The sequence below is a fragment of the Boleophthalmus pectinirostris genome, unplaced genomic scaffold, assembly GCF_026225935.1.
Source record: "Boleophthalmus pectinirostris isolate CB_2022bp ecotype Guang Dong unplaced genomic scaffold, ASM2622593v1 HiC_scaffold_16, whole genome shotgun sequence".
Classification (NCBI taxonomy): Eukaryota; Metazoa; Chordata; class Actinopteri; order Gobiiformes; family Gobiidae; genus Boleophthalmus; species Boleophthalmus pectinirostris.
Window position 1 is genome coordinate 37,491,803 of NW_026571095.1, and position 20,275 is coordinate 37,512,077.

At 40.2% G+C, this 20,275-nt stretch overlaps 1 protein-coding gene across 7 annotated transcripts in view; it reads right to left on the minus strand.

The window, feature by feature from the left end:
• Positions 1–11,818, minus strand: part of pitrm1 (pitrilysin metallopeptidase 1) — a 36,769-nt gene extending 24,951 nt beyond the window's left edge. For all 7 annotated transcript variants that reach the window (XM_055151994.1, XM_055151996.1, XM_055151995.1 and 4 more), the window contains exons 1-11: positions 11,650–11,818; positions 10,192–10,303; positions 8,007–8,113; positions 5,282–5,433; positions 3,829–3,943; positions 3,563–3,659; positions 2,882–3,042; positions 2,282–2,408; positions 2,055–2,143; positions 634–762; positions 446–559 (exon numbers count right to left, since the gene is read on the minus strand). In XM_055151994.1, coding sequence (XP_055007969.1) covers positions 446–559; positions 634–762; positions 2,055–2,143; positions 2,282–2,408; positions 2,882–3,042; positions 3,563–3,659; positions 3,829–3,943; positions 5,282–5,433; positions 8,007–8,113; positions 10,192–10,303; positions 11,650–11,690 — 1,244 coding nt within the window. In that variant the 5' untranslated portion in view covers positions 11,691–11,818. The remainder of the gene's footprint in view (positions 1–445; positions 560–633; positions 763–2,054; positions 2,144–2,281; positions 2,409–2,881; positions 3,043–3,562; positions 3,660–3,828; positions 3,944–5,281; positions 5,434–8,006; positions 8,114–10,191; positions 10,304–11,649) is intronic.
• Positions 11,819–20,275: the final 8,457 nt, after the last annotated feature.

The following is a 20,275-nucleotide window of genomic DNA, read 5'->3' on the forward strand; positions in this document are numbered from 1 at the left end:
CAGCACAGTGGTTCTCGGCGTCTTTTTCGAACTGTAGCCTCCTCTCAGTTTGCACAAAGTTTTTTTTTTTTTTTTTTAATGGCAGACAAGAATTCACGACCAGTTCGCCGCAAAAGAAAGTCAGTTTTTGACGTCACTGAAAGAAGAAGAGAAGGGGAAAAGGAGCGAAGCGCAACATTTAAAAAAGGACAAACAGTCGCTGCATTTCTCTTTCCTCGGAAAATCTTCTATACAACCTTTAAATGTGAAAAACCGAGCCGTTTCTAATGGTCGTCAAATGAGGTGTCAAAACACGTCATTCAGGAAACAAGGGCGGTCGTCAAATGTCGTCTTCATGGGGGAAAGAGTTAAGATCTCCATGGAGAAAAGCGTGTGACCGACCCTCCAGCAGAAAAGTGACAGAGTGCAGCTTTAAATATGAGGTATAAAAGTGTTCGGGACTGACTGTACGATGTGGTCGATGGTCTGGGCGATGATGTGTTTGACCCGGTCCAGGTCCTGCTCCGAGACGCCCTGCAGACCCACGCTGAACGACGCCTCCCTGGTGCTGCCGTCGTACCTGACAACACAGGACAGGGTTACAACAGATGACCTCCAATTTACATCTTTTATGTCATATATTCGAGCCCGTACCCGACGACGGAGGAGAAGTCCGTTCCGATCTTGGGTTCGATGAGCGATTTGTAGAAAGGAGAGTTTGGACCAGAGACCATGAGCGAGGAGAGCAGACTGAGAGTGAAGCCTTCAAAAGAGTCTGTGATCCTGAAACACAGACGACAGGGTCAGAGTTTTAAACAGAAAATGTGTACTGAAAATGAAACTTTTTAAAAACATTTTACTTTAATAATGTTGCAGTCTTTGGTATAAAAGGTTTGTTTTGAGTCTGTATACTCCACATAAAGCTCAAAATACGACTATGAGGATTATTTATCTTGTCGTCTGTATTAGGGATGGGCATGATTAGTCGATTAATCGATAATTGATCATTAAGAATTTCATCGATTACGTTAATTTTAATCGACAAACCGAATGTAGGTTGTTGTGTGTATCGTGACCAAACAGGTGTGTACATGTGTCTCTGCATCAGAAGGAGCGAGACACAAACAGTGGGTCAGTCTGTAACGAACCGAAGCACAAATGTGGATTTAACGATGATTTGTACAAGAAATTCCACACTTTCCGTTGCGTTGGGACAAGTGTGAGTCCATGTGCACAGTGTATAAAGCAGCACATATGTTTCTGTGTCCAGTGGGAAAAAGTTTTTCCAGGTGAGAGTCGCTCAATGTGGATGACGAGGCCCCGCCCCCCTCCCCCCGTACGCTGTCCTGGTTTTGACAAACACAAATCTGGTCACACTGACCTGTATTCACCTGAGTCATGTCTTTTAATCCAACACAAGTTGAACCACATCAGCGACACAAGAGCTGGAGTTTTATCTTCACTTAGTTTATGTAAATTAGTGATGTGTGGTTTTAAGTTTTGTTTCTGTGAGATTTGAACAAAACTGAATTAAACACATTATAATGTCAAACAGCTGATGTGGATCTAGAGTCGTCGTTATGTTTATATGTCGTAAAGTTGAATTTATTTATGCAGATTAGTGCAGATAGTAATAATAATGATGATCATTTTAATATAAAAACGTTAATGATTAATCGATAAGAAAATTTCATCGAATGCCCGTCACTAGTCTGTATGTCGGGATGTAACAGTAACAAAAATATCATGATATCGTATCGTGAAAAGTCTCTCAGTAATATCGTGGACCATCACAATATATCGAAATACAAGTTCCTTTGCTTTAATTAATTGTTTTGTCATAGCAAGAGTTAATAAACATAAGGAACTACATATCCCATGATTCATTTCAGTGCACACAACACAAAGTCATATGTTTTTACTTGAATTCTTGAGCTTATGACAGGAATGATTTGGACCAAAATCTTGTCAAGGTGTTTTAAAAGTAATACATTTCCCATCTGCAATTTGATGAGCCTCTTTTAGCAGCACTGTTGTTTAGTGTTTTGGGTTTTAATGATAAAAAAACGCCTCACTGTGGCAGGAGGAAGCTGACGCAGAGTGTGTTCTGTCGAGTCGGGTCTGGAGCCAGAGCGTCAGGGCCACAGCTCACGTGCGCCTCCCTCTGGACACACGAACAATAACATGAGTCTACAGAGAGTTAAGTTTAAATATGAGAGTTTATTTACAGTAAAACGTAGATTAAATACATCTGATCATATTTAAAGAGTATTTAATGTGCCAGTGTGTATGTGGGACTCACGGGGCGGGGCCAGAGCGGCTGGGGCGGCACTTCTGTTTTGGGGTCGATTCGTTCAAACTTGGACAGCGCCTCCTGCTGGATCTGCTGCAGGTGCTGCTCCAGAGGAAGGTCTCCGTACGTGAAGAACCTACGACACAAACTGACCCGTGAGTGACCAGTGACCAGACTGATGTAACCAACTGACCCGAGACGCCTCTGCAGAGCGACAGGTCGTGTGTGTAATGTTTTCAGTTTGTAAAGCATTTAAAATCAGACTTAACTGTGTTCATGTGAGTGTTTTGAGCTTTATAAAAGGATCTGGAACTGTCTCCTGTCTCCCACATTGAAAGACTTAGTTCTGAATGATGCGAGGATATGAACACTCAGAGGAGAGACATGTGACACAAATAAGAGACTGTGATTGGACGGTTGTTTGGCGCCCTCTACAGTCTGGTTCTAGACTTCTGTATTTAAATAGAATGGAGGGACTCACCAGGCAAACACATAACTGAGGTAAAATGTTACATTAAGTTTGTGGGGTACTGTTGTGTATTATTAGTTATTACAGTGTTATTAGCGTATTATTAACATGTTATTACAGTGTTATTACAGCGTTATTACCTAGCGTTGCTGGGGTGGTAGTGCGTAGCGTGGAACTGTTTGAGCTGGTTCCAGGTCAGATCTGGTATACAGAGCGGCTCGCCTCCAGACACCACAGAGTACGTGTGATCGGGGAAGAGTTTATTCTGCAGGTACTGGGCGTAAAGACGCTCGTTATCCGACTGCAACAAACACAAGAACCACACAGAGTAAACAGAGACTCATAATGTACAGACACAGAGTAAACAGACTCACGTTAGAATCATAATGTACAGGCAAAGTTTAGGATTATAGAGAGAAGAAAAAAGTCAAATTTGTGATTATGAAGATGATGAATGACCCTGTGAGCAAACAGAGACGTGTCCTCTGCACTTTACCGAGGAGTTACTTTTATGAATAATGTTGCCCACCCTTAAATTGTAGTTGTGATGGAAGAAGTAATTGTACTGTAGAGTAAAAGTACTATTCAGTCAGGTTAGGTCGCTTTATTTATACCTGTAGGTAAATTTGTTTTGCAGGTTTGAGAGGCTGGTCCCACATTTCACATTCAATTCATCCACATTATGAACAATAAACACGTATAAAAACACAATTAAAATATACTATACCCACTACTACTATACCTATGAAGTATCTAGAAGTAGTAGTAGTACTAGTAGCAGTACGATCAGCTGTGTCCTTGTCTATTAAAGTGTAACTCACAAAAGCTCCTTTCATTTCATTGAAGACGACTCCTTTAAAAACCAGAGGAGTCTTGGGGTTGGTGGGATCCTCGTTCTCCAGCCTCCAGCCCTCCTGCCTGAAAAACAACACACACTAAACTCAATAGATTTCAACATGATTTAAACAATACACACATATTATTTACACGATAATGCAGCCTGATACCATCAAACACACTCAGATACAAAAGTATGAGAACACTTTTACACCCGACGGGACTTAAACTTTAAGAGAAGTTCTTTTACCAGAAGTCCTGCTCCCGTAAACAGGGGAAAAACACAGCGTCCAGATACACAGACAGAAGGTTCTGGAAGTCCTTGGAGTTTTGAGTGGAGAACGGGTACATGGTGTAGTCACTCGCTGCACGAAACAAAACACAAATCTGCTCACATTTCATTTTTCATGTGGTTAATTGAAAGATTTTGTTTGTGTGAACAGAGGCTGATAAAACAAAAATGATTCTGGATTAAATCAATAAAAAATAGTCAAAAATAATCAAAATATGTCATCACACATTAACACACACTTAAATATAATAAACAAAACAAAACGCGTTCTTAAACCTGTAGGGGGCGCCGTACCTGTAAATGTGTTTATGAACCTGTAGGGGGCGTTGTACCTGTAAATGTGTTTATGAACCTGTAGGGGGCGTTGTACCTGTAAACGTGTTTTTGAACCTGTAGGGGGCGTTGTACCTGTAAATGTGTTTATGAACCTGTAGGGGGCGTTGTACCTGTAAATGTGTTTATGAACCTGTAGGGGGCGTGTACCTGTAAATGTGTTTATGAACCTGTAGGGGGCGTTGTACCTGTAAATGTGTTTATGAACCTGTAGGGGGCGTTGTACCTGTAAACGCGTTCTTAAACCTGTAGGGGGTGTTGTACCTGTAAACGCGTTCTTAAACCTGTAGGGGGCGCCGTACCTGTAAACGCGTTCTTAAACCTGTAGGGGGCGCCGTACCTGTAAACGCGTTCTTAAACCTGTAGGGGGCGCCGTACCTGTAAACGCGTTCTTAAACCTGTAGGGGGCGCCGTACCTGTAAACGCGTTCTTAACCTGTAGGGGGCGCCGTACCTGTAAACGCGTTCTTAAACCTGTAGGGGGCGCCGTACCTGTAAACGCGTTCTTAAACCTGTAGGGCGCCGTACCTTAAAACCTGTAGGGGGCGTACTGTAATGCGACCTGTAACGCGTACCTGTAAACGCGTTCTTAACCTGTAGGGGGCGCCGTACCTGTAAAGCGTTCTTAACCTGTAGGGGGCGTTGTACCTGTAAATGTGTTTATGAACCTGTAGGGGGCGCCGTACCTGTAAAGGCGTTCTTAAACCTGTAGGGAGCGCTGTACCTGTAAAGGCGTTCTTAAACCTGTAGGGAGCGCTGTACCTGTAAACGCGTTCTTAAACCTGTAGGGGGCGCCGTACCTGTAAAGGCGTTCTTAAACCTGTAGGGGGCGCCGTACCTGTAAGGCGTTCTTAACCTGTAGGGGGCGCCGTACCTGTAAAGGCGTTCTTAAACCTGTAGGGGGCGCCGTACCTGTAAAAACCTGTAGGGGGCGCGTACCTGTAAAACCTGTAGGGGGCGCCGTACCTGTAAAGGCGTTCTTAACCTGTAGGGGGCGCCGTACCTGTAAAGGCGTTCTTAAACCTGTAGGGGGCGCCGTACCTGTAAAGGCGTTCTTAAACCTGTAGGGGGCGCCGTACCTGTAAACGCGTTCATGAAGGTGGACAGGGAGCGGTTGAGCATCTTGAAGAACGGATCTCGAACGGGAAACTTGTGAGATCCACAGAGAACCGTGTGCTCCAGGATGTGAGGGACTCCGGTGCTGTCCAGAGGAGTCGTCCTGAACTGGACACTGACGGAGAGAAGAGAAAGGAAGAGAAGAAGAGAGAGAGCGAGAGAGAAGAGAAGAGAGAGGAGAGAGAGAGAGAGAGAGAGAGAGAGAGAGAGAGAGAGAGAGAGAGAGAGAGAGAGAGAGAGAGAGAGAGAGAGAGAGAGAGAGAGAGGAGAGAGAGAGAGAGAGAGAGAGAAGAGAGAGAGAGAGAGAGAGAGGAGAGAGAGAGAGAGAGAGAGAGAGAGAGAGAGAGAGAGAGAGAGAAGAGAGAGGAGAGAGAGAGAGAAGAGAGAGAGAGAGAGAGAGAGAGAGAGAGAGAGAGAGAGAGAGAGAGAGAGAGAGAGAGAGAGAGAGAGAGAGAGAGAGAGAGAGAGAGAGAGAGAGAGAGAGAGAGAGAGAGAGAGAGAGAGAGAGAGAGAGAGAGAGAGAGAGAGAGAGAGAGAGAGAGAGAGAGAGAAGAGAGAGAGAGAGAGAGAGAGAGAGAGAGAGAGAGAGAGAGAGAGAGAGAGAGAGAGAGAGAGAGAGAGAGAGAGAGAAGAGAGAGGAGAGAGAGAGAGAGAGAGAGAGAGGAGAGAGAGAGAGAGAGAGAGAGAGAGAGAGAGAGAGAGGAGAGAGAGAGAGAGAGAGAGAGAGAGAGAGAGAGAGAGAGAGAGAGAGAGAGGAGAGAGAGAGAGAGAGAGAGAGAGAGAGAGAGGAGAGAGAGAGAGAGAGAGAGAGAGAGAGAGAGAGAGAGAGAGAGAGAGAGAGAGAGAGAGAGAGAGAGAGAGAGAGAGAGAGAGAGAAGAGAGAGAGAGAGAGAGAGAGAGAGAGAGAGAGAGAGAGAGAGAGAGAGAGAGAGAGAGAAGAGAAGAGAGAGAGAGAGAAGAGAGAGAGAGAGAGAGAGAGAGAAGAGAGAGAGAGAGAGAGAGAGAGAGAGAGAGAGAGAGAGAGAGAGAGAGAGAGAGAGAGAGAGAGAGAGAGAGAGAGAGAGAGAGAGAGAGAGAGAGAGAGAGAGAGAGAGAGAGAGAGAGAGAGAGAGAGAGAGAGAGAGAGAGAGAGAGAGAGAGAGAGAGAGAGAGAGAGAGAGAGAGAGAGAGAGAGAGAGAGAGAGAGAGAGAGAGAGAGAGAGAGAGAGAGAGAGAGAGAGAGAGAGAGAGAGAGAGAGAGAGAGAGAGAGAGAGAGAGAGAGAGAGAGAGAGAGAGAGAGAGAGAGAGAGAGAGAGAGAGAGAGAGAGAGAGAGAGAGAGAGAGAGAGAGAGAGAGAGAGAGAGAGAGAAGAGGAGAGAGAGAGAGAGAGAAGAGAGAGAGAGAGAGAGAGAGAGAGAGAGAGAGAGAGAGAGAGAGAGAGAGAGAGAGAGAGAGAGAGAGAGAGAGAGAGAGAGAGAGAGAGAGAGAGAGAGAGAGAGAGAGAGAGAGAGAGAGAGAGAGAGAGAGAGAGAGAAGAGAGAGAGAGAGAAGAGAGAGAGAGAGAGAGAGAGAGAGAGAGAGAGAGAGAGAGAGAGAGAGAGAGAGAGAGAGAGAGAGAGAGAGAGAGAGAGAGAGAGAGAGAGAGAGAGAGAGAGAGAGAGAGAGAGAGAGAGAGAGAAGAGAGAGAGAGAGAGAGAGAGAGAGAGAGAGAGAGAGAGAGAGAGAGAGAGAGAAGAGAGAGAGAGAGAAAGAGAGGAGAGAGAGAGAGAGAGAGAGAGAGAGAGAGAGAGAGAGAGAAGAGAGAGAGAAAGAGGAGAGAAGAGAAGAGAAAGGAGAGGAGGAGAGATAGAGAGGGAAAAGGAAGAAGAGAGAGAGATCACAATGTAAATTCTTCTCCTGGTGCAGTTCATCGTTCTGAGGTTAAATCCACATCTGAACTCCACATGAAGCTCCAAACACAAACACACTCTCCTGTTACACCACTCTGATCTTGGCTGGGGAGAGATCACTAAATGACTCAGACACGCACAGACAAAAAGCTACAAACTCTTCAGGCAGGTTTATGATTTCTGCATAATACCTCCTCTTTAAATCATCTTAAAGCTGCTCTGTGTAACTTTTTGTTCGGGGTCCGTCACCTGCTTGTTTCTATGGAGACGTCACTGCTCTGCCTGAGATGTTCCGCAGTGTGACTTTAAACAGCTCGACTTTACATTTATTCAATTACAGGTGGTTTTAAAGCTCAGAAATACAGAGAAAAACAGACATTGTGACTGTGAGCGGGGTCGCCTCTCCACAGACCTCACCCGTAACTTGGTCTGGTTCGGTCTCCATGGAGATCGAATATGGAGGATCATTTGTTCCATCAGATTTAGAATTTTTAAACGCTACTGAATTTCTCACTTTGAATTTTTAAATGATTTTTTTTTGAATAAAAATAATTCAAACATCTTTTTTCAGAGTTTAAAAGTCAAAGTGAGAAATTCTGAAATATTTTAAATTCTAAATCTTCCATTCCAGACAAAGCAGTAACATCTCCATGGGAAAAAAAAAGCATTTGACGGACCCTCCACGAAAAAAGTTACACAGTGCACCTTTAAAGCCCCAAAAAATAAAACAATAATCAGATTTGTATGAGCGTGTGAACAGAGACAGTGTCCATGGCAACAGTGTCCATGGCGACACATTGAGTTTGTTACGGTCCAAACCTGAACAGGTTGTTGGAGTCGTCTCGGGCCGTGTGCAGATACTCGGCTCCGGTTTTATCGTGAGTGAGTTTGACGGCCGTGAGAAACAGATCAGGCACCGACACCACCTGAAAACACAACGGTTAAAACATCTGTGAACTTTAAATCGTCTAAAAACACAACGATAAAACATCTGTGAACTTTAAATCGTCTAAAAAAAACACCTAAAAACACAACGGTTAAAACATCTGAGAACGTTTAATCGTCTAAAAACACAACGATTAAAACATCTGAGAACGTTTAATCGTCTAAAAACACAACGATCAAAACATCTGTGAATGTTTAATCGTCTAAAAACACAACGATCAAAACATCTGTGAACGATTAATCGTCTAAAAGCACAACGATTAAAACATCTGTGAACGTTTAATCGTCTAAAAACACAACGATCAAAACATCTGTGAACGTTTAATCGTCTAAAAAAAAAAAAAACATCTGTGAACTAATCGTCTAAAAACACAACGATTAAAACATCTGTGAACGTTTAATCGTCTAAAAAACACAACGATCAAAACATCTGTGAACTTTAATCGTCTAAAAACACAACGATCAAAACATCTGTGAACTTTAAATCGTCTAAAAAAAAACACCTAAAAATACAACGATTAAAACATCTGTGAACGTTTAATCGTCTAAAAAAAAACACAACGATTAAAACATCTGTGAACATTTAAATATCAAGACTGGTATCAATAATGAAGAAGTTGCCAATACGATACATAGGCCACGATACGATACATACCTCGATACACGTAGGCCACGATACGATACATATCTCGATACATAGACCACGACACGATGCATACCTCGATACATAGGCCACGATACGATACATGTCTCGATACGTAGGCCACGATACGATACATAGGCCACGATACGATACATGTCTCGATACATAGACCACGACACGATGCATACCTCGATACATAGGCCACGATACGATACATGTCTCGATACGTAGGCCACGATACGATACATGTCTCGATACATAGACCACGATACGATACATAGGCCACGATACGATGCATACCTCGATACATAGTAGGCCACGATACGATATATATCTCGATACATAGGCCACGATACGATACATACCTCGATACATAGGCCACGATACGATACATGTACCTCGATACGTAGGCCACGATACGATACATGTCTCGATACATACGATACGATACGATACATAGACCACGACACGATGCATACCTCGATACATAGTAGGCCACGATACGATATATATCTCGATACATAGGCCACGACATGATGCACACCTCGATACATAGGCCACGATACGATGCATACCTCGATACATAGGCCACGATACAATGCATACCTCGATACATAGGCCACGATACAATGCATACCTCGATACATAGGCCACGATACGATACATACCTCGATACATAAGCTACGTTATGATACAAATCTGGATACATAGGCCACACGAGATGCATACCTCGATACATAGGCCATGATACGATACATACCTCGATACATAAGCTACGTTACGATACATATCTGGATACATAGGCCACGACGAGATGCATACCTCGATACATAGGCCATGATACGATACATACCTCGATACATAAGCTACGTTACGATACATATCTGGATACATAGGCCACGACGAGATGCATACCTCGATACATAGGCCATGACACAATACATACTTTGATACATAGGCCACGATATGATACGATACATATCTCGATATAAAGACCACGATACAATACCCTTTTCGATACACTAAGCTTTCGATCCAATACGACTCAATACGATATATTTCAAATCGACTCGATACGGTTCAATGAAAAACAAATCCTAAAGCACAGCTGCGATACTAAAAGTTTACGAAGTCGACTAAATTTGTGCAAAGTTAAAACGAAAAACACAGATTTTACTCAAAACAGTGAAAATGTCAACACCACCGTAGCTCTTACACAAAAAAACTTAAAATATAAATATGTGAAAATACTCTTGGCGATATATCGATACAGCAGCCCAAGATATCGATACTGTTTGATCACACTAAACGATACGATATGTCGATATTTCAATATACAACGTCGTTGCATGAACATTAACAACATTAACAGTTAATTAATCTGAACTGAATCTGTCTAAGAACTGAAACTTTCACCTCTTTGACGGTGAATCCGTGGAGGTTCTGTCCGGGCCGGTACAGCAGCGCCCTCTCTGGAGCGGAGGTGCACTTCAGCGCTCTGCATGGGTGTCTATGGATGGAATTTAACCTAGAAACAAAACAAAACAAAACAAAAAAAAACAGGAAATAAAAACGATTTACGAATAAAAGTTTAATAAAGGAGCAAGAGTTTTTAAAGGCGACGGCTTTGATTTAGAAATGAGTTATTAGAGACGGAAAAGAGATAAACAACACGAAAAATAAACCAGGACTAAACCAGGACTACACCACGACTGAACCAGCACTAAGTCAGGTCTAAATCAGGTCTAAACCAGGACTAAACCAGGTCTAAAACGGGTCTAAACTTGGATTAAACCAGGACTGAACCAGCACTAAACCAGCACTAAGTCAGGTCTAAATCAGGTCTAAAACGGGTCTAAACTTGGATTAAACCAGGACTAAAACAGGACTAATCCAGGACTGAACCAGGACTAAACCAGGTCTAAACCAGGACTAAACCAGGTCTAAAAAGGGTCTAAACTTGGATTAAACCAGGACTAAATCAGGTCTAAACCAGGTCTAAACCGGGTCTAAAACGGGTCTAAACTTGGATTAAACCAGGACTAAAACAGGACTAAACCAGGTCTAAACCAAGTCTAAACCCGGACTAAAACAGGACTAAACCAGGTCTAAAACATGACTAAACCCAGACTAAAACAGGACTAAACCAGGTCTAAAACGGGTCTAAACTTGGATTAAACCAGGACTAAAACAGGACTCATCCAGGACTGAACCAGGACTAAACCAGGACTAAACCAGGACCGGGACTAAACCAGGTCTAAAACAGGACTAAATTAGGACTAAACCAGGTCTAAACTAGGTCTAAACTAGGACTAAACCAGGACTGAACCAGGACTGAACCAGGACTAAACCAGGACTAAACCAGGACTAAATCAGGTCTAAAACGTGTCTAAACTTGGATTAAACCAGGACTAAAACAGGACTAAACCAGGTCTAAAACATGACTAAACCCGGACTAAAACAGGTCTAAACTAGGACTAAACCAGGTCTAAACAAGAGACTAAAACTGAACAAAAGGACTAACTCAAGGCTAAACTAGGTCTAGATCAGAACTAAACCAGGTCTAACATAAATAATCAGGGAAAACATTTGAGGATTTGACTTTTGGAAAAAAAAAATTTATAAAAAAAATAGCAGAAAATGAAACAGAAGAGTCACTCTGACGCGGCAAATTCTCAATAAATTCTGAATAATCACATTTCAGTTCAGTATTATATTTATTTTGCCTTTTACAGAATCAAACCACGAGTCAAAATTAATCGGAATTATAATATATAAACACAAACAAACATTAAAATTCTGCCGTGTTTTTTATTTATTTTCGTGTCTCGTTCTGACCCCGTGTCTCTGTTTCTAAATCCTGATAAAACTCACCGTAAAACTTTGTGAATCGCGGTCTTCGCCTGTCGCCACATGTTTCCTTTTATTCCGGCTTAAATTACTTTTAAAAAATGATAATATTTTCAGTTTTTAGCGCAAATTTTGCACATTTTCGGGGGACGCGTCGATGTAATCTAATGTCATGTGTTTGAACCGAACCCGGAAGCACTGCGCAGGAAGACCCGCCCCCACAGGCTCATGCTTCACTGTGATTGGTTACAGGCCTGGGAAGAATAGACGTGATTGGCTGAAAGAACCGACCTTCATAAACTATAATCCACGTGTTTAAAAATACCGTTTATACAAATCTGTTTTATTTTTAGTCGAATAAAAGCTTTCGGTGGATTAAATCAGCCTGGAAAAAAGTTATTGTGAAAAAAATTAAAGATAAATAAAATAAATAAATAAATTAAAAATGTGCTTATTTGTAGTTCTGTGTTTTGTCCAGTAGATGACGAAATTTGATCTTGTTTTGAGTTTGATCAACGCGAGCGCGAAAGTTACGGTAAAAACAAAATCACTTTTTATATGTTTAAATAAAATAAAATAAAATGAAATAAAATACAATAAAATAAAATAAATAAAAATACAATACAATACAATACAATACAATAAAATAAAACAAAATACGATACAATAAAATACAATAAAAGATAATAAAATAAAATGAAATAAAATACAATACAATACAGTAAAATAAAATAAAATACAATAAAATACAATAAAATACAATAAAATACAATAAAAAAATACAATACAATACAGTAAAATAAAATAAAAATAAAATAAAATACAAAAATACAATGCAACAAAATACAATACAGTAAAATAAAATAAAATAATAAAATAAAATACAATACAATACAGTAAAATAAAATAAAATAGAAAATAAAAAAATAAAATACAATAAAACAAAATACAATATAATAAAATAAAATAAAATAAATTACAATACAATACAGTAAAATACAATACAGTACAGTCAAATAAAATAAAAAAATAAATAAATTAAATATATATTACTGTATAAATATAAAGGCATAGCCGCAGCTGCAATATATATTTAAATATTTTTTTTGAAAAATATTTTATTATTTATTTTATTGCCTAAAGAGAGAGAGAAAGAGAGAGAAAGAAAGGGAAGAGGAGAGAGAGAGAGGTAGAGATGGTGTAAAGAGAGCGGAGAGGAGAGAAGAGGGAAGAGAGACAGAGAGAGTGTGTGAGAGAGAGGTGGAGTGGAGGTGTTAAGAGAGAGTGGAGAGAGGGAGAGAGAGAAAGACAGAGAGGAGAGAAACAGAGATAGAAAAAGAGGGGAAAGAGAGAAAGAGAGAGGGAGGGAGAGAGAATGAGAGGAAGAGGAGAAAAAGAGAGAGAAAGAGAGGGAAAGAGAGGGAAGAGGAGAGAGAGAGGGGTAGAGCTGGTGTAAAAAGAGAGCGGAGAGGAGAGAAGAAGGGAGAGAGAGAGAGTGAGAGAGTGTGTGAGAGAGAGGTGGAGTGGAGGTGTAAAGAGAGAGAGAGAGAGAGAGAGAGTGAGAGGGGGAGAGAGAGAGAGAAAGAGAGGAGGAGGAGAAAAAGAGAGAGAAAGAGAGGGGAGAGAGAGGAGAGAAAGAGAGAGATAGAAAAAGAGGGGGAGGAGAAAGAGAGAGATAGGAAGAGAGAGACAGAAAGAGAGAGGGGGAGGAGAAAGAGAGGGAGAGAGTGATAGAAAGAAAGGGGAAAGAGATAGAGAGAGAAAGAGAGAGGAGGGAGAGAGGAGAGAAAGAGAAGAGACAGAAAGAGAGAGATAGAAAGAGAGGGAAAAGAGAGAGAGAGAGAGAGAGAGAGAGACAGAGAGGAGAGAAATTGAGAGATAGAAAAAGAGGGGAAAGAGAGAGAGAAAAAAGAGGGGGAGGAGAAAGACTGAAATAGAAAGACAGAAAGAGACTGAGAGAAAGAGAAGAGAGAGAGAGTGGAGGAGGAGGAGGAGGAGGAGGGTGACACATTTTATTCTCAGGTTCTCAGATTCTCCAGATGTTCTGACTCAGCCCAGAGCAGCGTCCCGTCGCCGTGGAGACGCACGTGAAGCCTCCCGTCGCCGTGGAGACGCACGTGAAGCCTCCCGTCGCCGTGGAGACACACGTGAAGCCTCCCGTCGCCGTGGAGACACACGTGAAGCCTCCCGTCGCCGTGGAGACGCACACACTGATGTCCAACCCGGTGGTTTTCAAAGTTAATAAAGGAGATTTGTCCCACATAATAAAGTCTCACTCTGTAACTTTTCTGGAGCACCACCTGCTTGTCTCCATGGGGATGTTATTGCTTTAAAATGTTCCACTGTATGGCTTTATATGTCTCCTTTCTGCATTCTGAGTGATGTGACCTGTGACCTGGTGATTCCGGGGGTGGTGGTGTTGGAGTTTAATGCCGTACTGCGGGACATTCTTTCTAAAGCAGTAACTTTTCAGTGGAGACACGGAGGAGGAGCAGAAAGTGAAAAAGTTGTTTGGAAGAGTTTGAGACGTTCGGAGCGGCTGTGGGCGTCTGTGAAGGTTCATTATTCTGAAAAGAAAAGGATCAGAGCGAGTTTAAAAAAAAAACTTTTGTCTCCGTCTGAAAAAAAAGAGTTTGTCCTTCACCAAGAAAAAAACAAAACAAAAAACAGAGAAACAGCAACAGAAAGAGAAACAGCTCCTGTGATCAGACACGACTGTATTATTGTGATTTTATTCTATTATCTATAAGTGTGTGTGTGTGTGTGTGTTTATTTTGTGTCTGAAGAAAAACTCACTTCTGTAACTGGACAAACGTTTTTTGAGTGAAGACGTTTCTCAGCTTCTTCAGTTTCGTTTGGCCAAAGTGAACTCCCAACTATTTTTCTATTTTATTTTGACTTGTACATTTACATTTATATCATTATGTCTCATTTGACTCCAGTCTGTTGCTCTTTTTTGCTTTTTATTTAGAATTTATTATCACCATTTATACCTTTTTGCTCTTTGTTATTATATTTTATTGTGATGTGTGAGCTGCTGTGTCCAAATCATTTCCCTTGAGGCTCAATAAACTTTGTCTAAATCTAAGTCGAGGTGCCGAGAAACCTGAGCACCTCCATGAAAAACGGGCGACTGGAAGAAACAAAACAACTAATATCTAGAATTTTTATTTTTTTTTTTTACACTCTGTTAATTGTGTTTTTGACATCCAATATACAGTGTCAGTCCATAAAATAATCAGACATGTTAAAAAAAAAAGCAGCCTTTCAAAGAAGGTCCACCAAAAATATACATGTCATATATATATTCGTCAACAACATCTTAGGATCCTTATAAATTATTAATATTATATGTTGGATGATGTTAAACAGAAAAAAAAAAAAAAAACCTGAAATAAAAGCAACTGAACATTCACACAGACAAAAAGTAATAATATTTCACCAAAATGTATAAGTGGAAAAGGTGGATAGTACAAATCCCATCAGCTTGGACTTAAATAGTAGTTTAAATACCTTCTTTAAATAAGCTAATAAAAGGCGACCATATCCTATTAAATTGATCTTCCTGACCTGCAAAGAGGAGCTCATTTTCTCTCGATCCAAATGCATCATAACGTCTCTGAACCAGTTCACATGTGACGGAGGCTCTGCCTGTTTCCACTTCAATAAAATTAATCTTCGTGCAAACAGAGACAGATAAACTGTAACACCTGACGCTCAGATTTTTTTTTAACAACTTTTGAGTCTATTATCCCAAGTCCTGCTGTAAGAGGATTTAAATCAATAGATTTGTGTAGAGCTTTTGACAATATTAGAAAAATATTTGACCAGAAATTTAACAGTTCAGAGCAAAACATGTGAGACAAAGAGGCCGGGGCCTGTTTACAGCGTTTACACAAAGGGTCTAATATCTAGAATTTGACATTATTTTTTATATCTAGAATATTTATTATATCTAGAATATTTATTATATCTAGAATATTATACTATATCTAGAATTTGGCATTATTACCTCCGCCAAGGAGGTTATGTTTTTGCCGTTTGTCTGTCTGTTTGTTGTTTGTTTGTTTGTCTGTTTGTTTGTTTGTTTGTTGTTGTTTGTTTGTCTGTTATGTTGTTTGTTGTTTGTTTGTTTGTCTGTTTGTTTGTTTGTTTGTCTGTTGTTTGTTTGTTTGTTTGTTTGTTTGTGTTGTTTGTTTGTTTGTCTGTTTGTTTGTTTGTTTGTTTGTTTGTTTGTCTGTTTGTTTGTTTGTTTGTCTGTTTGTTTGTTGTTTGTTTGTCTGTTTGTTGTTTGTTGTTTGTTTGTTGTTTGTTTGTTTGTCTGTTTGTTTTGTTTGTTTGTCTGTTTGTTTGTTTGTCTGTTTGTTTGTTTGTTTGTTTGTTTGTCTGTTTGTTTGTTTGTTTGTTTGTTTGTCTGTTTGTTTGTCTGTTTGTTTGTCTGTTTGTTTGTTTTTTTGTTTGTTTGTTTGTTTGTTTGTCTGTTTGTTTGTTTGTTTGTTTGTCTGTTTGTTTGTTTGTCTGTTTGTTTGTTTGTTGTTTGTTTGTCTGTTTGTTTGTTTGTCTGTTTGTTTGTTTGTTTGTTGTCTGTTTGTTTGTCTTTGTTTGTTTGTTTGTCTGTTTGTTTGTTTGTTTGTTTGTTTGTTTGTCTGTTTGTCTGTTTGTGTTTGTTTGTTTGTCTGTTTGTTTGTTTGTTTGTTTGTTTGTTTGTTGTTTGTTTGTTTGTTTGTTTGTTTGTTTGTCTGTTTGTTTGTTGTTTGTCTGTTTGTTTGTTTGTGTTTGTTTGTTTGTTTGTTGTCTGTTTGTTTGTCTGTTTGTTTGTTTGTTTGTTGTCTGTTTGTTTGTTTGTTTGTTTGTCTGTTTGTTTGTTTGTTTGTTTGTCTGTTTGTTTGTTTGTCTGTTGTTTGTTTGTCTGTTTGTTTGTTTGTCTGTTTGTTTGTTTTTGTCTGTTTGTTTGTTTGTCTTTTGTTTTTGTTTGTTTGTCTGTTTGTTTGTTTGTTGTTTGTTTGTCTGTTAGCAACATAACTCAAAAAGTTATGGACCGATTTTGATGAAATTTTCAGGATTTGTTGGAAATGTGAAAAGGAAGAACTGATTTCATTTTGGGGCTGATCCGGAACAAATCCTGGATTCTGGATCACTTTGAAATTTTAGTTAACATTGTGGTAAATGGGGCCAAAAAAATTGTTTCTCAATATCTGGGTTAATTATTGACCAAACCCCATGAAATTTGACTCAGGGATGGACAATGGGATCCTCTTTCATATTCCAAAGGCTGATCCGGATCTGATCCAGAAGACTGATTTTATCGCAATTTATATAAAAAATGGGGGTAGTCCTTGGCGGAGGTCTGCGCTCTCTGACTGCTTTTCTAGTTTATTATGTCTACAATTTGGCATTATTTATTATATCTAGAATTTGACATTACATTGACATTGACTCAGCACAGACGCTTCATTCTCGTCTAGAGGTCGTTTATTTAAGTCAGGAGAGTCAAATTCAAATTCACATTGGGCCAAAAGTTGTGGGACAAACTAAATATTTATTGAAAAATTTCAGCAACATCTGCGTGTTTTCTCTTCTTTTGAGATCTGTAATGTTAAATATTTAATGTTTAATAATAATTTTGCTTAAACACTGAATCCAGAACAAACAAAATATAAAACAATAACGACATTTTAAATAAATCATGTCTCTACATCAGTGTTTCTCAAACTTTTTTTCTGGGGATCCATATTTTAAAATCACAAACCTTCACAACCCAAGTCAATAAACATTATTCATAAATGACAAAATAAAGTTGTATTTGAACAGGAATGAGGATATTTTATTGTTGACTGATCGTGTCTCTGGACAATTAGTTTGACTCAAGTTTTAAACAATGAAAAACAGAAACTGAAGCAGAAATAAAAAAGATCCAGAAGTCGAATATTTGGACATTTATACGACGGAGAATAAGGGTCAGAAAAAAAAAATAATAATATATATATATAAATGCTGGCGCTACGAGAATAAAGTCGTAACATTTCGACATTAAAGTTGTATTATCATGAGAATAAAGTCGAAACCAGAAAAAGTCATAATTTTATGAGAATAAAGTCGTAGTCAAAATAAAGTGGTAATATTAGGAGAATAATAACAGATAATGTCACTGGTTTTAAGTCATTTTCTGGGTTTTTCTGCAGAGTGTGACGGACGGTCGTGGCCCCGCCCCCTGGAGAGTGGGCGGAGTCGTGGCCCCGCCCCCCTGGAGAGTGGGCGGAGTCTGTCGCATTAGCACGAGGATGCTAACGGCGAACGCTAATGTCCCACATAAATCCAGACTTCAGACGGAATCGACCAAACGGCGTCGGCCATTAGAGATCTATAACCAACAAGAGTGACCTTTGACCCCAGCGCTCCATCAAACCCCCCCCCCCCCCCACTGTCTGAGTCCTGGTTTAGTCCTGGGTTTAGGTTTAGTCCTGGTTTTAGACCTGGTTGTGTCCTGGTTTAGGTCTGAGGTTGGGTTTAAACCTGTGTAACCCTAGTCCTGTTTTAGTCCTGGTTCAGTCCTGGTTTAGTCCTGGTTTAGTCCTGGTTATAGTCCTGTTATAGTCCTGGTTTAGACCTGGTTTAGACCTGGTTTAGACCTGGTTTAGTCCTGGTTTAGTCCTGGTTTATTTGCTCTGGAGGTTTTGCTGCTGAAGGACTCGCCTGAAAAATCGTTGCAGTTTCTAAACCAGGACTAAACCAGAACTAAACCAGGACTAAACCAGGACTAAACCAGAACTAAACCAGAACTAAACCAGGACTAAACCAGAACTAAACAGGACTAAACCAGGACTAAACCAGAACTAAACCAGGACTAAACCAGAACTAAACCAGGACTAAACCAGGACTAAACCAGAACTAAACCAGGACTAAACCAGGACTAAACCAGGACTAAACCAGGACTAAACCAAAACTAAAACAGGTCTAAACCAGGACTAAACCAGGACTAAAGCAGAACTAAACCAGGACTAAACCAGGACTAAACCAGGAACTAAACCAGGACTAAACCAGGACTAAACCAGGACTAAACCAGAACTAAACCAGGACTAAACCAGAACTAAACCAGGACTAAACCAGACTAAACCAGGACTAAACCAGAACTAAACCAGGACTAAACCAGGACTAAACCAGGACTAAACCAGGACTAAACCAGGACTAAACCAGGACTAAACCAGGACTAAACCAGAACTAAAAACTAAACCAGGACTAAACCAGAACTAAACCAGGACTAAAACCAGAACTAAACCAGGACTAAACCAGAACTAAACCAGGACTAAACCAGGACTATAACCAGGACTACTAAACAGGTCTAAAACCAGGACTAAACCAGAACTAAACCAGGACTAAACCAGAACTAAACCAGGACTAAACCAGGACTAAACCAGGTCTAAACCAGGACTAAACCAGGACTATAACAGGACTAAACCAGGACTAAACCAGAACTAAACCAGGACTAAACCAGAACTAAACCAGGACTAAACCAGAACTAAAACAGGTCTAAACCAGGACTATAACAGGACTAAACCAGGTCTAAACCAGGACTATAACAGGACTATAACAAGACTAAACCAGAACTAAACCAGGTCTAAACCAGGACTAAACCAGATCTAAACCAGAACTAAACCAGGACTAAACCAGAACTAAACCAGAACTAAACCAGGACTAAACCAGATCTAAACCACTTGGACCTGTAACTCCTGATTATCGCGGTGATTTTAACAAATTTTTATGAAGAAAAACAAAAAAAGAAATAAAAGTGGATTGGACGGGTCTGAAAAAAAGAATCTGTTGAAATAAATCATTGGCAGACCAGATGAGCCTCATTTGACTGAATCATAAACTCCATTATAACTAAAGACAAACAAATAAAACAAATAAAAACAGCAGACGGTCCCAGTATGAAGCTGATATTTATTATGTTTTAGTTTAGAGTCATGAGACAAAATGGCCGCCCGGTGACGCAGATCCGGCAGGAGCTCGGACGAAGTTTCTGACATGGACATGGACATGGACATGGACAGACCTGCAGAGACGTGAAGTGACACTGAAGAGAGAAGAAGAAGAAGACAAGGCCACTGAACCGTAAGGCATCGGGTTCACAGTGCAGAAAAAAGACGACAGAACTTTTTCACGACGACCAGAAATGTCGCGCTTTAGGTTTGTACAACTTCAGGTGAATCGTTTTTCTGTGGGAAAATGTCTCTGTAAATGTGTCGTATTCTCCAGCAGCTTCATAAATCTGCTCCATCACTAAATCTAGTCCTGATTCAGTCCTGGTTCGGTCCTGTTTTAGTCCTGGTTCAGTCCGGCGCAAAAGTCTGTTTCTTCTGTGAAGTGACGTTGTATTTTTCACAGTCGAGTCGCGTCTGTGAGTTCATGTTCGTCCTGAAGAAAGTGTAATCTTTTTATTTTGTATTCTGATGGATAAAATACACACAATATATTTCATGACTCATCTGAGAGTTTACGAATATTTATTTTAGGCTCAACTACAGACAAACTTGCACCGATTACCCAAATAAGCACGAATTTCATCAGCCGGTTTCACTTGGTGGAAACCGTGTGACCTTGCAGCATTAGGATTCGTTTGCTCGATGGTTGGAGGGTAGTTTTTTTTTTT